This window comes from Lactuca sativa, chromosome 4, assembly GCF_002870075.4.
Source record: "Lactuca sativa cultivar Salinas chromosome 4, Lsat_Salinas_v11, whole genome shotgun sequence".
Taxonomy (NCBI): domain Eukaryota; kingdom Viridiplantae; phylum Streptophyta; class Magnoliopsida; order Asterales; family Asteraceae; genus Lactuca; species Lactuca sativa.
In genome coordinates, this window is record NC_056626.2 from 105631531 (window position 1) to 105649733 (window position 18203).

The 18203-nt window shown below is 34.5% G+C and overlaps 3 protein-coding genes across 3 annotated transcripts; 2 read left to right on the forward strand and 1 right to left on the reverse strand.

Moving 5' to 3' along the window:
• Positions 1-4430: 4430 nt before the first annotated feature.
• On the forward strand, positions 4431-6605 carry LOC111886234 (trihelix transcription factor GTL1). The gene is made up of 2 exons (XM_023882470.3): positions 4431-4892; positions 5683-6605. The coding sequence occupies exons 1-2, from the start codon at positions 4534-4536 to the stop codon at positions 6494-6496; spliced, it is 1173 nt and encodes a 390-aa protein (XP_023738238.1). The 5' UTR covers positions 4431-4533; the 3' UTR covers positions 6497-6605.
• Positions 6606-7806: 1201 nt separating this feature from the next.
• LOC111886229 (nuclear transcription factor Y subunit B-1) lies at positions 7807-10782 on the forward strand. The gene is made up of 2 exons (XM_023882465.3): positions 7807-7938; positions 10167-10782. The coding sequence occupies exons 1-2, from the start codon at positions 7881-7883 to the stop codon at positions 10760-10762; spliced, it is 654 nt and encodes a 217-aa protein (XP_023738233.1). The 5' UTR covers positions 7807-7880; the 3' UTR covers positions 10763-10782.
• A 302-nt stretch (positions 10783-11084) lies between these two features.
• Positions 11085-12619, reverse strand: LOC111886228 (uncharacterized). Its single transcript, XM_023882464.3, has 3 exons — positions 12069-12619; positions 11556-11915; positions 11085-11427 (listed from the first exon to the last, which is right to left on the reverse strand). Exons 1-3 carry the CDS (start codon positions 12564-12566, stop codon positions 11233-11235), a joined length of 1053 nt encoding a protein of 350 aa, XP_023738232.1. The 5' UTR covers positions 12567-12619; the 3' UTR covers positions 11085-11232.
• Positions 12620-18203: the final 5584 nt, after the last annotated feature.

Consider the following 18203-nt stretch of genomic DNA (forward strand, 5'->3'; position numbering starts at 1 on the left):
AACGATTATGTTCTTGCTCATTCTTTGACATCTTCTTTTGCAATTCCGATGAATTGGTTATCGCTTGCATGTTCCACAACAGTATACAACAAGACTAGTGAAGTTGTTACATTTTAGATGGAATCAAAAGGCAACAAACAATTATTGAAGAAGCAGTTTGTATAGATCCTTCAATTGCCATCTGAGGTCCGTTTGAAGTTCCTTCGTCTGAAAAGGTACTTCTGATGTTTAATGAAATGGGGTATAATCCTCCAATTTTAGTTGTTAGTAGTTCTAAGAAGTCTAGTCTTCTAATTATGTGGAATTTCTTCTCTAGGGTTACTCTTCGTTGTTTGATTGGAAGGAGTTTGGGTCTTGATAAAGCCAAACTTCAATTTTATTTTGTAATGGTTGTTTTATATTATGGGATGAAATTTGATTATGCTTCGTTATTGTGGGACAAGTTTATAACTTATATCAAGAATCTGGAGAAGTCTACTGAGATTATCAATGCTCGTTTTTGGAGTTTAATTCTGAACGAATCGTACAGTTAAGCAAGAATTATGATTTCTGAAGGAGTTGAAGTGGCTTACTTTTCACATCTTCAAATCCCTAAGATTGTTGTAGATGATCCAGTGGCATTTCCTTCAATTGGAAGAATTTCAGATGATATGCTTCGCCTGGTGTCTAAGTCGAATCACTTTTTGATTCAATACAAAGCATCTTTGCATCTTACTCCTTCAATTGCAACTCCTAAGAAGGTGATGTTTAAAGTGAAAGAGGGTATAACTAAAGATCATCATGTTATTAAGAAGAAACATATTAAGAAGAAAGAATCATCCAAAACAAAATTCACTATTGATACCGATGTTTCTATGGAAGCTGTCAAGGAAAAGAAGAATTCAAATTCAAAGCCTAAAGGTGTTATCATTAAAGAAATTACCGATGAGGAGGAACAATGGAAGAAGAAGCGCAAGGTTGTAGGTTTATTGAAAAGATTTTCGAAGTTAAGAGCTCAAACAGTCTAATAGCTATCTACTACAACACAACCTAAAAAAAGATTGTTAATGATGAAAAGTCTAGAGTAGTGATGGATAAAGAGTCAACTGACACTGAAGATCATTTGCAAAATGTTTCACCACGAAAGGATACCACCGCCGAATCGAATATTGAGGAGAAAAGCAACCCGGATGTCATTGTACACACATCTGATGTGGATACAAACATCAAAAATCATGAAACAACTTCGACTTTGATTCCTGATTCGACAACTGCTATCCCACCTAAAGGTTCTATTTCCAGGTCCAATACGGAGGAGGATAGGTCTTCGCACATCCTTAAGAACTTATCTAATAAGGACTCAAATGTTAACATGAGTGAGAATCCTTTGACTATTGCTCCAGTTTCCTCAAGTGTTTTACCACCACCTTCTTCACCATAACCAACTTCGATCATTCCACCTACAACAGTTCCTCTTAACTCTCTTAATTTTGATAATATTTGTCAACAACCCATTACTACGTTGTTCTCTTCTCAATCCATTGATCATGATATGATGAAATGAAGAAAATAAACATATTGAGTTTGCTGAATTGGAATTTGATCCTGAAGAAAAATATGTTGAAGATCATGCAATAATATCATGGAAGAAATACAAGATTCTTAATTCAAATCTGAACAAAATACTTCAGGTCTTGAATGAATCTTCTGCTTTTACAACGTCTTTCTGTGAGTAAAGAAGATGTTGAGTTTCTGTTGAAATCTCAAGAAATAAAGATTAATGTATATTAAATATTTGATACTCTCTGTTAAATATATACACTAGATTATGTTAGTGTTGTCTAAACATTGTTGGCATTGGAAGTCGATTATAAGGATTGTAGTCTAGTCTAGTTTTAAACTAAGATGTATGGAGGATATTTAGCTCCAATTAATTTGGATAAAAATATAGTTATATATTGTTTTGCGATAATATGATATAAACAGGAACACGGTTTTGGAAGTAGATAATAAGCATTATAGTCTTGCTAGTGATGAAATAAGACTTATAAAGGATGCTTAGTTCGAGTTAAGTTAAAATTGTTCTTAGTTATACCATGTATTGTAAAGATATTACATATGCAGAAAATTTGTGTTGGAGATTGATTAGGAGTATTGTAATCCTGTCTAGTTTCACACTAAGACCTAAAAGGGATGTTTAGTTCAGTTAAGTTTGGATATTGGTAAACATCATATTAAGGGTATGTGTGAGATGAGAACAGAGTGTATAACTTTGTTCGATGATATTGATGTTTGGTGGGGTATGGGTTACATACAGGAGTACTATAATAGTACCCCCTTTCTTTTTAAACAGCCATAAATGGTTTGTCTGTTTAGGCAATCGTTAGACGCATGGTCGTCTGTCGAAGTAAGATGACAACCACAAACTAATTGTCTTGTGGAAACGCTAGCAAACTTATAGTATGTAAGTGTTAATGAATTATATTGATCTAGAGAAAAAGATTGTATGCTCATTTGATACACTCTAACCCCCCTCCCCACCCATTGTTGCCTTTTTTTTTTACTAACGTCTGTTGCCAACGAATCCCCAAAGCAGTATAGTCAACTTGTTTCTTACATTGATCATTCAAGATAGATCTTATAAGATCATTGTTATAGGATCAATATGTGAGGATCGATGGGATATGTAACTAAGGGTAGAATGCCTTGTAGATGTTTATGTTGTGTTGTTGGATAACAATTGGTTTTGCAAGTTTATTAATTATGATTTATTATCATTAAAATATTATGGGATCGGAAATCCTATGTCTCTCACCAGGTTTTCCCAAACCTGACTCACTCAATTTACATGCATCACAGGTAGTAGTGTTAAGACTGCTGGATCTTGAATAAATAAATAAATAAATTGAACAAATGAAAATTTAAGGACAAAATCGTAATTATAAAATAGTTCAAAACAAATTGGACCAACTCGCAACAAAACTAAAGTTTTGGACCAGTGTTGCTGGTCCAAAACTTTTTGGACCAAAGTGACAATTTGAAGCTAAACATGGGGATCATTTTTGCAATTTTGTCTTTATTTTAATATAAGCAAAGGGATTTTTTTTTCAAGAGATTTTTTTATATCCTTAGGCTCATATTAGAGGTGTGCATGGTTCGATTTGGTCCATTTTTTACTAAAATCGAAACCGAACTAATAGTTTCCGTTTTTATTTTAGAGAAACTAAACCATTAGTTTTTTTTTTTGTTGTTGTTTTGGTTTTTAGGTTTTCTATAAATTTTTTGATTTTTGATTTTTTTTTTGGTTTTTCCATTAACAAATAACATAAATATGACTTTTGATGGGCGTCAATAGATACTCCACCTACATGTTTATGAGCTATTCGAAAAATCTTTTAATTTATGACAAAACATGAATGAGTAATAACTCATTAATATATAACTAGTCAACCTTGAAAGTTGTGTACCTTTTTTATACTTTCTTTCTTTTTTTATTTTAGTTATAACCAAAAAATGAGTAAGTTTTATACAAGTACTACATAACATACGTTCAATTTATATACATTTAATTAATATGCTTATGAATATTTTATTCAAATTTAGTATAAAAATAATTTGAAAATTATAAATACTTTAATGCATGAAGTTGAAGGAAAGATCGTCCTAATTTTTTGAAGAACATTACAGGAACATTTTCACAAAAAAACATCACAATCAAATCCATCTCAAAATAAACTAAAATATATATCTTTGGTAGTTCGGTTCGGTTCGTTTTTTTTTGTTTTTATATTTAAAAAAACCAAACCGAACAAAAAAACCAGTTTTTATAAATAGCAAAAACCAAACCCTTGGTTTTTCATTTTTTGTTTCAGTTTTTTGATTTTTTTTCAGTTTTTGGTTCGGTTTCGATTATTTTGCACCCTTACCTCATATACAAAATCTATTTGGCTAACTTCTTTGGCTATTTGTAGACTATAGTTTGACCCTGTCATTCTCTTCGACTCCATCAAAGGGTTTAACTATCCATATTTTGAGCAATTAATGATTTTGACATTATTATTTTTTTTAAACGACAAATCTAACATACTACTAAACTACTTTTAATTTCACATGTCATTGGTACTTAAACCATTAACTTTTAAACCATTAACTTGAAGAAAAAAAAAAAGACAACATCTGCACAAGTGGGCTAAAAATATTGTACCATGGGCTAAAAACATTAATCTGATTCCACCACATAATGATCATTAGTGCCCCACTCGATAAAATTGTTCACCACTGGTTGCAAGGCAAAAGTCTTTACCCATTTTACCGTGATGTGAATGATTTTGCAATTGGATTATGAAGGTCGGGAAAACTTTTCACGAATTGAAGAATAATTGTTTAACCTTATTGTAGTCGTTTTCATATGAGGGTCAGTTATGCACATTACAAAAAAAATAAAGGGGGTTATATTGCCTCTTTACACAAAATTTAACTTCGATTTTTACCCACACAAAAAGTCACCACCAATCCAGTCCGCAGCCGCTTTACCTTTTCACCCCCACGGGGCAAATGGAAGTGTTTACCGGCGACCATGGTCTGCCAAGCGACGGCGTCCTCTTCCCAGATACACACTTATCTCCTTTCACTCTACCCACAACCGATTCCTTCACCGATCAGCATAAAATCTCAATCGACCACCACCATTTTCTTCCTCCGCAGCCGCCGCAAAAGCTCCGTCCAATAAGATGCAATGGGCGCAGTTTTACTGACTGTTGTGCTTCAGATGATCCTCTTGATACAAAGCCGGTTAGCTGGCAGCCGGAGGCTGAGTTCTATAATACAGAAATTGGCGATGGTAGTTTTATTCCCCCAAAGCCTTCTACTTTAGGTTTGTCATCTAAAGAATGTCAAACTGAGGCTGCATTAAGGTAACTTTTTTGTTGATATTTTCTTATCTTTTAAGTCGTGTACACGATTTCATTTTTAGGTTTTACCCTGTTTGAGCTTTACTAAAGTGTTCCCGTTTACCACTATTTGCCTTAAATATTCTTCATAGACGTAACATAGGGTTTTGACTGGAGTATGTTCGACATTTCTTTAGTTAGTTGGAGATAGATTTTCATCAAATGGTTGATTAATTCAAACTCGAATTCGAGTAAACATGTATCCAACTCCATTAACATCAAGTATTCTAAAAGTGAAATCAATGAAAGATGAGTAAATGAAAGTGTGCTCTGGATAATGTTTTGGAAATTCATATTTCTCGAGATGTTTTCTTTTAGTTCTCATGATTGATCTTGACATGGAAGATGTTGGCACTTGCAAGGTCTTTGAGTTCTTACCATGCAAGCATTATATGCTATGAATTTCTTTTCTTGATCAGAGGGGTTTTTGAGACAGGGGATTCTTGAAATTCCTTCTTTGTCCCAAAGAAAGTTTTGATTTTTCTCTCATATAGAATTGGAAATTGTTGAATCAATGTGGAATTGATCCAGTGATTATCAAGCTTGGGATTGTTACAAGTTTCCCTTATAATCTTGCTATGCTGAATTTGTGTTGTAGTTTTTGGTTTTTTACTATATCTGATTGGGAATTGCATCTAACTTTATTTCTTGTAGAATAAATGTAGATTCATGTATTTCTTCTGATTATATGAACCAAAGACATGTTGGATTCTTTGAGTATTACCAATTGGTCAACACCATTCTCTTGTTTCAGTTCTTCAGATGAAAGCAGCAAACTTCAAGAACCCATTGAGGAACCCGTAAACAAGAAGAAAAGGAAGAGAAAATCCAGGAAAAAACTCGAGTCATTCATCGAATCCATGATGAAAACAGTAATAGCAAAGCAAGAAGAAATGCACAAACAACTAATGGAGATTCTAGAACAGAAAGAAACCGAAAGAATCAAACGAGAAGAAACATGGAAAAAACAAGAACTCGAAAGGGCAAAACGGGAAGAACAAGCCAGAAAACAAGAAATATCCCGCAGCCTAGCTCTCATCACCTTCATTCAAAACACATTAGGCCAAACCATCGAAATCCCAAACCCTAATCTTGATGCAACCCAAGAAAATCAAAATGAAGAAACTTGTAAACCTGATAATCCAGGTAATAATAATGATCTAGAACCCATATGTCATGATCCAATCAGTAGTAGTAATCTTGAAGACCATGATCAATGTGATTCAAATATGAAAAGATGGCCAAAATCTGAAGTACAAGCACTGATAACAATTCGAGCTGCTCTGAATCAGAAGTTCACCGGAAAATGCCAGAGAGGCGGTGTCTGGGAGGAGGTGGCTGCCGGATTATCTGGTATGGGGTATAATCGGACTCCAAAAAAATGCAAAGAGAAGTGGGATAATATTAACAAGTATTATAGAAGAACAATGGAGAATCGAAAGGAGAGTAGTGGAAAGAGTCAAGTGTGCACCTATTTTAATGAGTTGGAAATGTTGTATAAAACTGGATTTATTTCAGGAAATTCTCATGAAGAAGATCAAAATCAAACCATGAAGGAGTTGCACTAAGGGTGTTGTATGAGAAGTCGAGAAGAAGATTTTTATATATGTATTACAATGTTGTTATTGGCGTATCAAATTTTGTAGACTTAAAATTAAGTTAAAAAGACTTTATATATATACTAGTAGTGTATGAGATGTTGGTTTAAGTTTTGTAGACTTGAAAGGTAAAAACTAAAAACTAAAAACTCATATTTAGTGTATGAGATGTTGGTTTAAATATTGTTTTAATGGCAAAAAAGATGGTATTAATGGTATACAATGTACAATGCAGTTTGGTGACCTTTGACTTTTATGCAATTTAATGCTCATACATTATAACGTAATGGTAAATTTAAAGTTTTTCAAGTCATGACCCACATTTTAACTTCTCTTTCTCTTTATTTTCTCCTTGGTTACACTCACCCAACCACCACCCGCCGCCACCAACACCACCATCTCACTTAATCTCCGGCGGCTGTTGATACCACCATGGTAGGAACGAGAATGGATGAAGTTATTGAAAGAAAGGGAAAAAAAGGAAGGAATCGGATGAATGAGAGAAAAGTTGCAGTAATGTTGATGTTTTTGCTTGTTTTATCATCGGGGTTGTTCTTTCCTCATTATATGCAGCACAATGATGATTCATCATCGTCGTCTATGTTACCTTTGTTGTTGTTTTCCCTTCTTCCTCTTTTGATTCTATTTTATTCCTTGTATCTTGTGGTGTTTGTTTGGTGATTTTAATTATTAAACTCTTTGATCAATTATTAATATAATATTGTATCAATATTATATTTATTTGGGATGGATTGCTGTAATATATATCAAGATATGATAATGTAATGTAACGGTTAATCTCTCAATTCTCAAGCACATTGCCATGCAAAATGGTATGTGTAATGCTAATTCTTACTTGTTTTTATGAAAAGAAGAGTAATAAAAGTAATGCATGCATATGCATAGATGGAATATATATATATATATATATATATATATATATATATATATATATATATATATATATATATATATATATATATATATATATATATATATATATATATATATTGGAAAAATGAGATTTTTGGAGATGTAAAACGACAGAGGAGTGGAGCATATAAATCCAAAAAGGGGTAGGTGTGGCCATGCATTAGCCAAAGAGGGTGGCGGTCAAATGGACAGTGAATGCGAAGGGGTGGCTCCGGCGAATACACTGTTCTTGTTCACCGCGCCTCCATGCCACGTGTCTTCATCTTTCCCACCACCCCACCATCTACATTTGCCTAAGAAAACATGCACTCTCTCTCTTCTTTTTCTCTCTCTCTCTCTTCTTTTCTATCTGTTATCAACACTTCTATTTTTTTTTCAAATTCTAGAGAGAGAAAGAGAGCTTCCTAGAGAGAGAAAGGAGATGGAACGTGGAGGAGGTTTCCATGGCTACCACAGGCTCCCCATCCACCCTACATCTGGTACTATATATAATTTACTCTATAAATATATTTATAAATATATAATGTTTCTGTTGCTCTACTGGGGATCTTTCTTTTCCTGCAACTGCATTGGCCTCCTTATGTCTCTTCTTTATTCATTTCAAGAAATCTTGAATAATTAGGTTTTTTATTTAACTTCTGCATGCAAAATGTGTTCTTTCAATCTTGTCAAGTATCGTTAATTCCTCGGTGTTGTGCTTCAACTTACAGACAATAATTCGATTCAAGGTTTTGTGAGTAAAGTGAACGATTAATTAACACAAATGTCGACATCTTTCAGAGATTCGTCTACATTCTTTATTACTTGACAGACAACTAAGATACCCTGGATTAACATTTTGTTTCTAGTAAACAAATTGAACTTTTCAAACGAGAAATAAATTGGGGGATCGTGTTAATGAGAGATAATATATAATATGAATTGGTGATGGGTGTGTTTGAAGTTTTTAAGGTGTTATATATGATGAGCAAGTATTGTTGTTCATCGGCCATGGAAGTCTGTTTTGATCTGTTCTTCGTTACTTCTTGTGTCTGTGAAATGTGCTAATTGCAGAAGACAAATAGTGTAGAACAAGTGGCATGCATGCAAGATTATCTGTCTTTCATATTGACACCACGAATCTGTCACATATGCACACTTTGCCTCCTTCCACTTTCAACTTTCAACCTCCTTTTGCTTTTCTCCATTTAAGTCCATGCTTATTTTTAATCTGTAAGAGAGGACTTGGTATTAATAATTTAATATGATTTTACATTGTAACATTTCGAAATTGTCGACTTTTAACAATTGACCAAATGATATTAATCTATTTGATTTTTAATCAAGTATTGGAAAGAATGTTAATTTCTCTCCTCTAAAATCTAAGTATGTTCACTTCAAAAACATAATACTTTATAAGTTTACATCTCAGGGATATTTCAATGATATGGTATCTAAACTCAATTTAGTTTCTTCAAATCTTGAAATTTGACGGATGTCAATAAAATTATAGCTAGTTTTGTATTTATAGATAGTTTTCACCTTATTGAACACAACATTTTGTAAATTCACTTATACTCGATCTGTTGGTGTATTTACCAAAGCACATTGCCAGCTCTTTAAAAAAAAAAAAAAAAAAAAAAAAAACTCACTGTCTATTTCATGATATGATGTCCAAAATTATTTGGTTTCTTCAATACCATCGTGATTTTTGAAGAAGAGTGTTAGCAATTTAGCATAGCTACTTTTTAGTCTAAGTACTATTATTGTCATAGTTGCTTTTGTATTAAGTGTATATATAAGCATAATAGAGAAAATCACAACCTACTATGCATTTATATACGGAAAATTTCTTATATTATTTTCTTGTTCAAAAAAAAAATTATGGTTTACTTATTGATTTTATCCATTTTTTGGTAAAAAAAAACTATATATTAATCAGTTTGATTTAAGTGATGTGGTAATTAAACGTAATGTGACTAATGTAATGTGACTGATAACATGATGGTCCATGACATCCTTTGGCCTCTTATAACAACGTATTAAAAGGTATAACTTCATTATCAAACGTGTCATTAGTCACATTATATTATATTTCTATTGAGTTTTTCTTCTTGATACGTTATAGAAGTCAAAGGAAAGGATGATATGGACCACCCATGTCATCATCCACAATTGTCGACTTACATTAAACCGATTAATAGCTTTTTACCGGAAATATGGATAAAATCTATAGGTAAAAATAATGTATCTTTTTCTCTAAAAAAAATTAATATATGGGTTAATTTTGTTTCAAATATAGTTGGATAATAGGATGTGTATGTTTTTTGTATTTTCACCTATATATATTTACATATATGTTTTTTCCATATTTCCTTTTACATTATTCTAAATTTCTTGCTTCTCATAGAAATCTATCGAACCCATCAACCATCATTATCTTTAATTGATTTATCACATTTCTTATATTACCTACAAATGATGAGAAGGTTATATTTACCCATTGTAACCAAAATATGAAGGTAAATTATGTCCCCATCTCAAGAAAGATGAAGTTAACTTGGCCTCTACAATATATTGATTCTCACCTCCCGTCTATTCTGTCTAATCCGGTGCATCTCTTATGGATTCTCACCACCTGTTTTGTTTAATCAGACATGTTCATGTTCTCTTATGGATTCTCACCTCCTGTCTAATCTGTAAACTTGTCACACTACCTACTCTACAGGGATGCAACAACCTGACATGAAGCTCAAGCTCCCCGAAATCTCCACCCCCACCACCAACACATCCACAGATGACAATGAATGCACAGTCCGAGAACAAGACCGCTTCATGCCAATAGCAAACGTGATCCGAATCATGCGAAAAATCCTCCCACCACACGCCAAAATCTCTGATGATGCAAAAGAAACAATCCAAGAATGCGTATCCGAATACATAAGCTTTGTCACTGGTGAAGCCAATGACCGATGCCAACGTGAGCAAAGAAAGACCATCACAGCTGAAGATGTCTTGTGGGCCATGAGCAAATTAGGGTTTGATGATTACATCGAGCCACTGACTGTGTACCTCCACCGCTACCGTGAGTTTGATGGTGGTGAACGTGGGTCCATAAGGGGTGACCCGCTGATTAAACGAACCGCTGACCCGGGTCCATATGGGATGGGTCCTTTTGTTCATGGGTTTCATATGGGTCATCATCATAATGGGTTCTTTGGTCCTGCTAGCATTGGTGGGTTCTTGAAGGATCCATCAAGTGGTGGGCCTTCTGGAGCTGCTGCTGTTGCGGGTTTCGAACCGTATGCTCAGTGTAAAGAGTGAGAAATGGTGGTGATGATAAGATTATGATGGATGTGGTTTGTTGTTGCGTCTTTTTTCTTTTTTTTTTGTTCATGGTGAAACAAAATTACATTAAAGGCATGTAAAACGGTTAACATGCTCATCAAGTAGTGGTAATCTGCTTTCCTTTATAAGATTTTTAATTGTCTGTTTGGTATGATAGAATGGATCTGAAAGCAAATAAAATGAAATATAACCTGTAATGGGCACTATATGTTGAAACATAATCTCCAGATTTAAGGTTTAAATGTTTTGTCGAATTATAGGTTAACATTCGTTTTTATAAATGCATTAGTTCATCTAGTTGTTTATTACCCCAAATTTAGGTAAATATCTGCAATAGAAGGCTTCAAAAACCAATTTGTAACTTTGAACACAAAATCAAAATACGAAAACAACAGAAACATTAATAAGTTACAATGGAAGGCTACACCTAAAATTAATTAAGCTACCTATGTTTCAATGCATTGCCTTTTAATCTCTTGATCAAGTTTCTCTTCCTCTTCACCTTCTTCTTCTTCATGGGATCCTTGTGCTTCAGTTTCACATCTTTTCCTTTGAGGAATCACATGGAAGAATGAAGCTTTCCAGTCTTTAGTTTCCAAGTATTTGAGAAGTATTTCCATCACTTGATTAACTGTAAGGACCTAGATTTAGAGACACAAACAACTTATTAAACCAAATCCAATTTGTCAATTTTAGGGTAACGAATAGTTTTAATTAAATGAAAATTCCATTATAAAAAACATTCTACAAACCAAAATCATCAATATACCTGAGAACCAGACATCTTGAGGTAGTTGCCAATGGGGAGTTTTGCTGTTTGAATTCCTTGATCTAAAGCTTTCTTCATGGTTATCCCTTTCCATCTATTTCTATCAACAAGTCCACCAACAATATAGATTTTCTTTGGATCTAATTCATCGAGCATAGTTTCAGAATCTGCTGTTAGATACACCAAATCCTCCTTTTGAGTTTCAAATGTATTGATATATGGACCATTATCTTTCTCGATTATCCATTTATCAAATCCCGGGATCTTTTGTAATTGGTTTCCAATTTCGCCCTCGTAGCCAGTCAACCAGAGATGAGATGGGATTACACTTCTTCCATTCACAGCATAGCAATACATTATCTGTATTTAAATGTCAATAAGTAATCCACACAAGAAAGTTTTAGTTCAAGATGATTGCTACCAAAACCACCAACAATAGGAGATGCAAATTAGCAACTTTAGTGAGAGAATAACGTTTATAAACAGCCATATGAAATGGTAAACTTGAATTACCTGTTTAACGAGGCTATGAATCTCATTAGGAGCCATGAGATCGGAGAATTCAAGGTCAATAACGACGTTTTGCCCGTGTTTCTTAGCCTCCGATAGCCTGAGGGCTTTACTCTCTCTTTCCTCCGTCCTCTGGTCCATTCTCTCTTTCCTCATCCCTTTTCTTGTCTCTATCATCTTCAGTTTCTCTTCTTCTGATAAATTCGAGAGCTTTTCTTCCCATTCTTTCCGTTTCCTCTCACCCTGTCGCTTCTTCTCCTCTTTAATGGCGGCTTTTTTCTCTGCTTTTTTGGCTTCAAATCTCTGTTGCTTTAATAGCTTCTTCTGTGCGTTTTTGGATAATGGTTGTGGTGGTGGAGAAAGGTGGCTTGCGCTATCGCCGGAGTGGTTGACAACAAGATTTTGGTCGTCGGCGGCGATGGCATCCATTCTTGCGATTTTAACTTGGTAGTTTTGCCGGTTAAAGAGCCCTGAGGTTAATAGATTGTTTAGAGTGAACATGGTTTCCTTATTCTTTGTTGGAGATTCATATTGGATTTTGGATTGATGGCAACATATCCAACAACAAATTTTGGCCCAAATGGTTTTCTTGCCTAAGAGACCGGAGTTAATAATTGTTTAAACTGTAGCAAATATACATAAAATGTATTAATATAATTAAATGTTGATATGGTATTAAAAATAAGTTAATATTGTTTGTATTAAGTTGTTATAATATATTATAATTATTTCATGTAATATGATAAAAATATTTATGTATAAAAACATCGATTTCAATAGCCGATGTCTGGAAGTTCCAAATAAAAATAAAAATAAATTTATTCTTTTATTTATAGCAATTTTTAACTATCAATATTTAATCAATTTATTTAGATATTTTTCGTAATAATTAAATGTAATATATTTGTAAGTTGTGTGTAAATTTTGATATTTGGATTTTGTAACACCCGCAGATTCGGGCTACTCAATTAAGATATAATAAGCGTTAAAAATGATTTTTTATAGAATATTATCTAGGATAAATAATCTTAACCAAAGTAATAATTATGGTCAACAATCGTAACCTATTTTATTAATGAATGTGTAGCACCTGGTTCCTGGTACGTAAAATTTATCTTAGTGTTTTTCATTTTTAGCCTTGGACTCGGCAAGTTGTAGGTCCGACTCGCCGAGTAGAGACGGGATCCGGAACACGTTTAAGTTGGCGACTCGGCGAGTCCATATTCTGGACTCGGCGAGTCCCCGCTGTCTGATGAAACCCTAAATTTCAAGGGTTTGCACCCTATTTAAACCCTCTTATCCGCCCCCAAGCTCGCCCCCATTCACCCTCAGAGCTCTATACTTCGTTCAAGCCTTGTTCCTTGTGAGTTTGAAGCTTTTTGGTGTGTTTTCTTGAAGATTTGTTGAGGGAAGGAGTGTGGATCAAGAAAAGAAGAAGGAGGCCAGGCATATTTGGGTTATCTCAGTAATTTCCTGGAGGTATAACTTAGTTTCCCTCTGTTTCCATGCTTATTGTCCTTTATAGCTCCATGAAAGTCCTTCTTGAGCCTTTCCCCAAGCTTGTTTGTGCATTGTGGGTTGTAATAAGTTGTTAGCCTCCAGATCTAGGCATGATTGAGCTCCAGGAGCTTGGATCTACTGCCTTTATGGAGCCATATTGCATGAAAGCCCGAGATCTACTCTTTTGGTGTATTTTGAGCCCTAAAACCTTCATGGGTGTTTATTTACACGTAAAGTTGGAAACTTTACGTGTTAATCAGGCCCTAGAAACCCAGATCTATGATTGACATGAGTTGGATTTAAGCATAATCGCGTGTATAGTATTTGCATGTGGCCGACTCGGCGAGTCGAGTCGCGAGTCCCCGAGTTTTCCCCCTTTCGTGTTTGCGGGGTGGAGTAGTGAGTCATGGGGTGTGACTCAGTGGGTCGGAAGCCAGACTCACTCATGAAGTAACTCGGCGAGTCAATGCCATGACTCGGCGAGTTCAAGGCAATCTTCTTGCCTCAAGAACAACTCGGCGGGTTGTTCATACAACTCGGCGAGTCACAGCATAGAGTGTTCTTCGGATGAAGATGAACTCGGCGAGTTGTTCATACAACTCGGCGAGTGGGATGAAGGACTATTGGCTTTGGGTTTAGAAGGAGAACTCGTCGAGTCAACGCCTAACTCGACGAGTAGAGACGGATTTATGGTCAGACTAAGGGACAGGGACTCGGCGAGTTGGCAAGCCAACTCGGCGAGTCAGGTCAACTGGCAGTTGACTTTGACTTTGACTCTTGGCTGGTTAGGGGTAAATGGTCATTTTATCCTAAGGTCGGTTAGCAGTATTTGACTAAGTGTTTTGTGGGAATTATTAGCCGGAGGATTTCCGAAGCGGCAGCAACAGAAGACAGTTAGTTCCCACACCGATCAGCAGCTACTTTGAGGTGAGTTACCTTCCAGTAGCGGTGGGTCTACGGCCATAATGTCGGCCCACCAGTAGGAGTTGTATGTTAGATGATTGCCTCTGTGATAACATCTAGGTTTGCTACTACCTGATATGTTATACGCTGGCATGATATGTATATGTGATAGTAGTAGAGTTCGGTTGTAGGACCGAAGGGTAAGTCAGACACCCCAGATATGACTGGTAGTATGTGATAATACGTTTATATGCTGGCATGATATGTTATTTGCGATAGTGGTAGTAGGGGGAAATAGTCCCCAAGTTTCAATCGTTAGGACAGAAGGGTAGATCGGACACCCCAGATATGTCTGATAATATGTTATGTTATGATATATGTGATAGTAGTAGTAGGGGTGAAATACTCCCCGAGGGTCGGTTGTTAGGACCGATGGGTAGTCAGCACCCCAGAACGGCTTGACACGGGTAGTCAGCACCCCAGAACGGCTAGACACGGGTAGGTCGGCACCCCAGAATGGCCGTACTGGGTAGGTCGAGCACCCCAGAATTGCCTGGCAGTATGCATGATATGTGAATGTATGGTATGTGGTATGTTGGGGGAACTCACTAAGCTTCGTGCTTACAGTTTTCAGTTTTGGTTTCAGGTACCTCTTCTTTGAAGGGGAAAGAGCTGGCGCGGTAGCGGTACATTACACACATGCTTGTATTCCACATCATGAGATCTTCCTGGGGATTTGTACTCTGACACTTTTATGTTTTATCAAAATGTTTTCCAGACATGCACTATCTTTTGTGAAATGATATGATTGTTGAACGTTTATTTCTAATGTTTCGCTAAGTACATGTTTTAAAAATGAAATTTTTCGCTCGTATTTTTGGGATGTTACAGAATAAGAATTATTTGAGTATTATATAATTTATGTGCAATATATGTACTTATAACAATATAATAAATGGAAATAAAATACTATCTCCGTCCCAAATTGATAGTCCACTTTTGACTTTTGAAGTCTTTTTTCTTCAATTTTGACCTTAAATGTTTTTGTTTTTGATAGATAATACATGATGAAAAATATATGAATGGATTGTGTTTTAAATGTTTTTTTCATTGTTATAAGTTTTATCAAATAATATATAACACAAATAAAAATATTTAAGGTCAAAGTTTAAGAAGAAAGACTTCAAAAATCAAAAGTGGACTATCATTATGGGACGGAGGGAGTATGTGTCTAAAATAAAGTAATAATTAGACCCAATATCTTGGAAGAAAGTTGAAGTAGTCGTAACAAGGAATCCGGAGATATAAGAAACGTTGAAATCCGACTTAGAACGAAAAATTTATGATACGATGAAGTTTCACGAATAAACTGGCACGGCTCTGCGTATCGTAAAAATTAAATTTTTGATAAAAAAAATTTATCCTTTCTAATCTAAACGAATGCCATAGTAGTCATTAAACCTAGAGCATGGATATAGAGAACGTCAAAATCTGACTTCATTTGAAGAAGTTATGATTTTTCTAAGATTCGGTGTAACAGTGTACAACTCAGATATCGAATTTTTAGATCGGCAAAATTTTAGCCAAAAGGATCTAAATGAGAATTGGAGATATCGTTAATAAGAGTTTAACGATAAAAAAAACATCAAGAATAGAGCTCATATGTTAAAGATATGGACGAAACTTAGTCCATACTCTTCGAGCGTGATGAATTTGATACAGATTTGTGAATATGAGATAGAATAAGAATTAGCCGATGGGGTCTAAATGAAAGTTGTAGTACTCGGAAATACCTACGTATGGATATAAAGAACGTAGAAAACGGAGCTAGTATGCAAAAGATATGAACGAAACTTAGGGCTTACTCTATGATTAGACCCCTATAAATAGAGGATGAATTCTTCATATTTCCTTACTTGATCCCTCTAAACTCTCTCTATAATTCTTCTTTCTTTTTTGTTTGATTTCTCCTAGTTTTAGGGTTTGATAGAGAAACCCTAAGGCGTCAAAAAGCCGACGAAAGAAGTTTTTAAAGTTAGAGTTCTACCCGCACAATTTCTCAGTTTTCGTTAAAAGCCCTGTAAGTTAAGCTACACTACTTTATTTTCAATGTAACTTATATTTATAATCATAAGTCGTTATTATGAACCTATAAATAAGATTTATTGGTAATTCAAAGTCATTATAATGATTGATCTACTTAAGGGAGAGATGTCTAAAATGATCACGTTGGCTTGGTTGTTGGATTTCATAAAGGTTGTATGCCGAAATGATCCTGCCTCCCAACTGTCCGACTTGGTTGATCCTTACTTGATAAATCTTGAAGTAGACTTTGAATTAAGGATGAATCTAGACTAATAATTAGTCGCAATAAGTATTAGACTAAGACTCGGTGATAATGATACTAGGTTACGTCAAAGGAAAAGACAATTGCTAGAAGCGAAGCGCTTCCCGAATTTTGAATCATCACTTTGACAAATAAGTGAATAGTTACTTTCATCTTACACATAGATATGAAGTATTTAATATTAATACATACTATATGTGATTATTATCTGTGCTCCTGATATCTATGTTAAATGAACGATTTATACATGTTTTACTTTATTTAAAATGTATATGTATTTTTATACCTATAAATATATTAGATAAAGATGGATTGATGAAAGATGATATAGATAATGAGAGATGAAAGACAAAATAGATGATGGGAGGCCTTGACTTTAAAGATGACGTCATCTAACAGAGTATAGATGACAACAAGGACTATTCTAGACAGTCTAGTAGAACGCTAGCAGGACCGCAACCTGTATGTGTTTTTGAAGTACGTGTTCACCAGATGTACTCTAAAGAAACCCTGGCAGCTATGGACTTAGTGCCTTATAATTGAACATTGACAACTATGGACTTAATGTCTAATTGATTACATTGGCAGTTGTGTCTAATAGATAACATCGACAGTTATGGACTTAGTGCTTGTTAGATAAACCCTGTCAATGATGGACTTTGTGTATATTCCTTAGGACAAATCCTTAGGAATAAATATTGAAGAATACCTACTAACTAGTTTATGGAGGAATCCCTAAACTAGTACTGTCAACATAGATGATCCTTAGGCTAGATCCTTAAGAATTGAAGAAGATAATGGGGATGGGAAATTAGGTTAATTGTTTGATGATTAAACATAATAATTATATTATTGTAGTTTGAAAACCTTATGTAGTCACCAGTTTTTCCAACCTGACCCACTCAGTTTATTGTATCACAAGTAGTGATATTAAAGATACATTATGCTGAGAGATTCAAGAAGTATTAGGCCACTAGTTTAATTACTGTAAGGCTTGTAATATTTCGTTATGCTTATGTTTCTGTATTGACGATGACATCCCAATGTCTTAATATAAATAAAAATACATTTCTTTGAAAATGCTTTGATAATATCATTATCATATTTTTCTGGGAACAAATTCTGCAATATTATTCTTCAAAAAGTATACTCTGACTAAAACAAGCATAAATAAAAAATTTAAAATGATATTTAAATAAGAATAAACAAATTGGTATTTTTCTGACCGTGAATTTGGGGATGTCACAGATTTCATTTTTATATTTAACATTATATTTAAAATTTAATTCTTTTTAAATATTCAAGCAACTATCTTTTCCGAAAAAGAATTATTATTATTAAAATATCTTTTTGTAACGTCCCAAAAATACTAATAAAAATTCCGTTTA

Coding starts and splice junctions, on each gene's coding strand:
- LOC111886229 (XM_023882465.3), top strand. CDS start 7,881: ATGGAACGTGGAGGAGGTTTCCATGGCTACCACAGGCTCCCCATCCAC. Junction 7,939..10,166: donor CCCCATCCACCCTACATCTG/GTACTATATATA, acceptor CCTACTCTACAG/GGATGCAACAACCTGACATG.
- LOC111886228 (XM_023882464.3), bottom strand. CDS start 12,566: ATGTTCACTCTAAACAATCTATTAACCTCAGGGCTCTTTAACCGGCAA. Junction 11,916..12,068: donor TTCATAGCCTCGTTAAACAG/GTAATTCAAGTT, acceptor ATTTAAATACAG/ATAATGTATTGCTATGCTGT. Junction 11,428..11,555: donor TCAAGATGTCTGGTTCTCAG/GTATATTGATGA, acceptor CTCTAAATCTAG/GTCCTTACAGTTAATCAAGT.
- LOC111886234 (XM_023882470.3), top strand. CDS start 4,534: ATGGAAGTGTTTACCGGCGACCATGGTCTGCCAAGCGACGGCGTCCTC. Junction 4,893..5,682: donor CAAACTGAGGCTGCATTAAG/GTAACTTTTTTG, acceptor CTCTTGTTTCAG/TTCTTCAGATGAAAGCAGCA.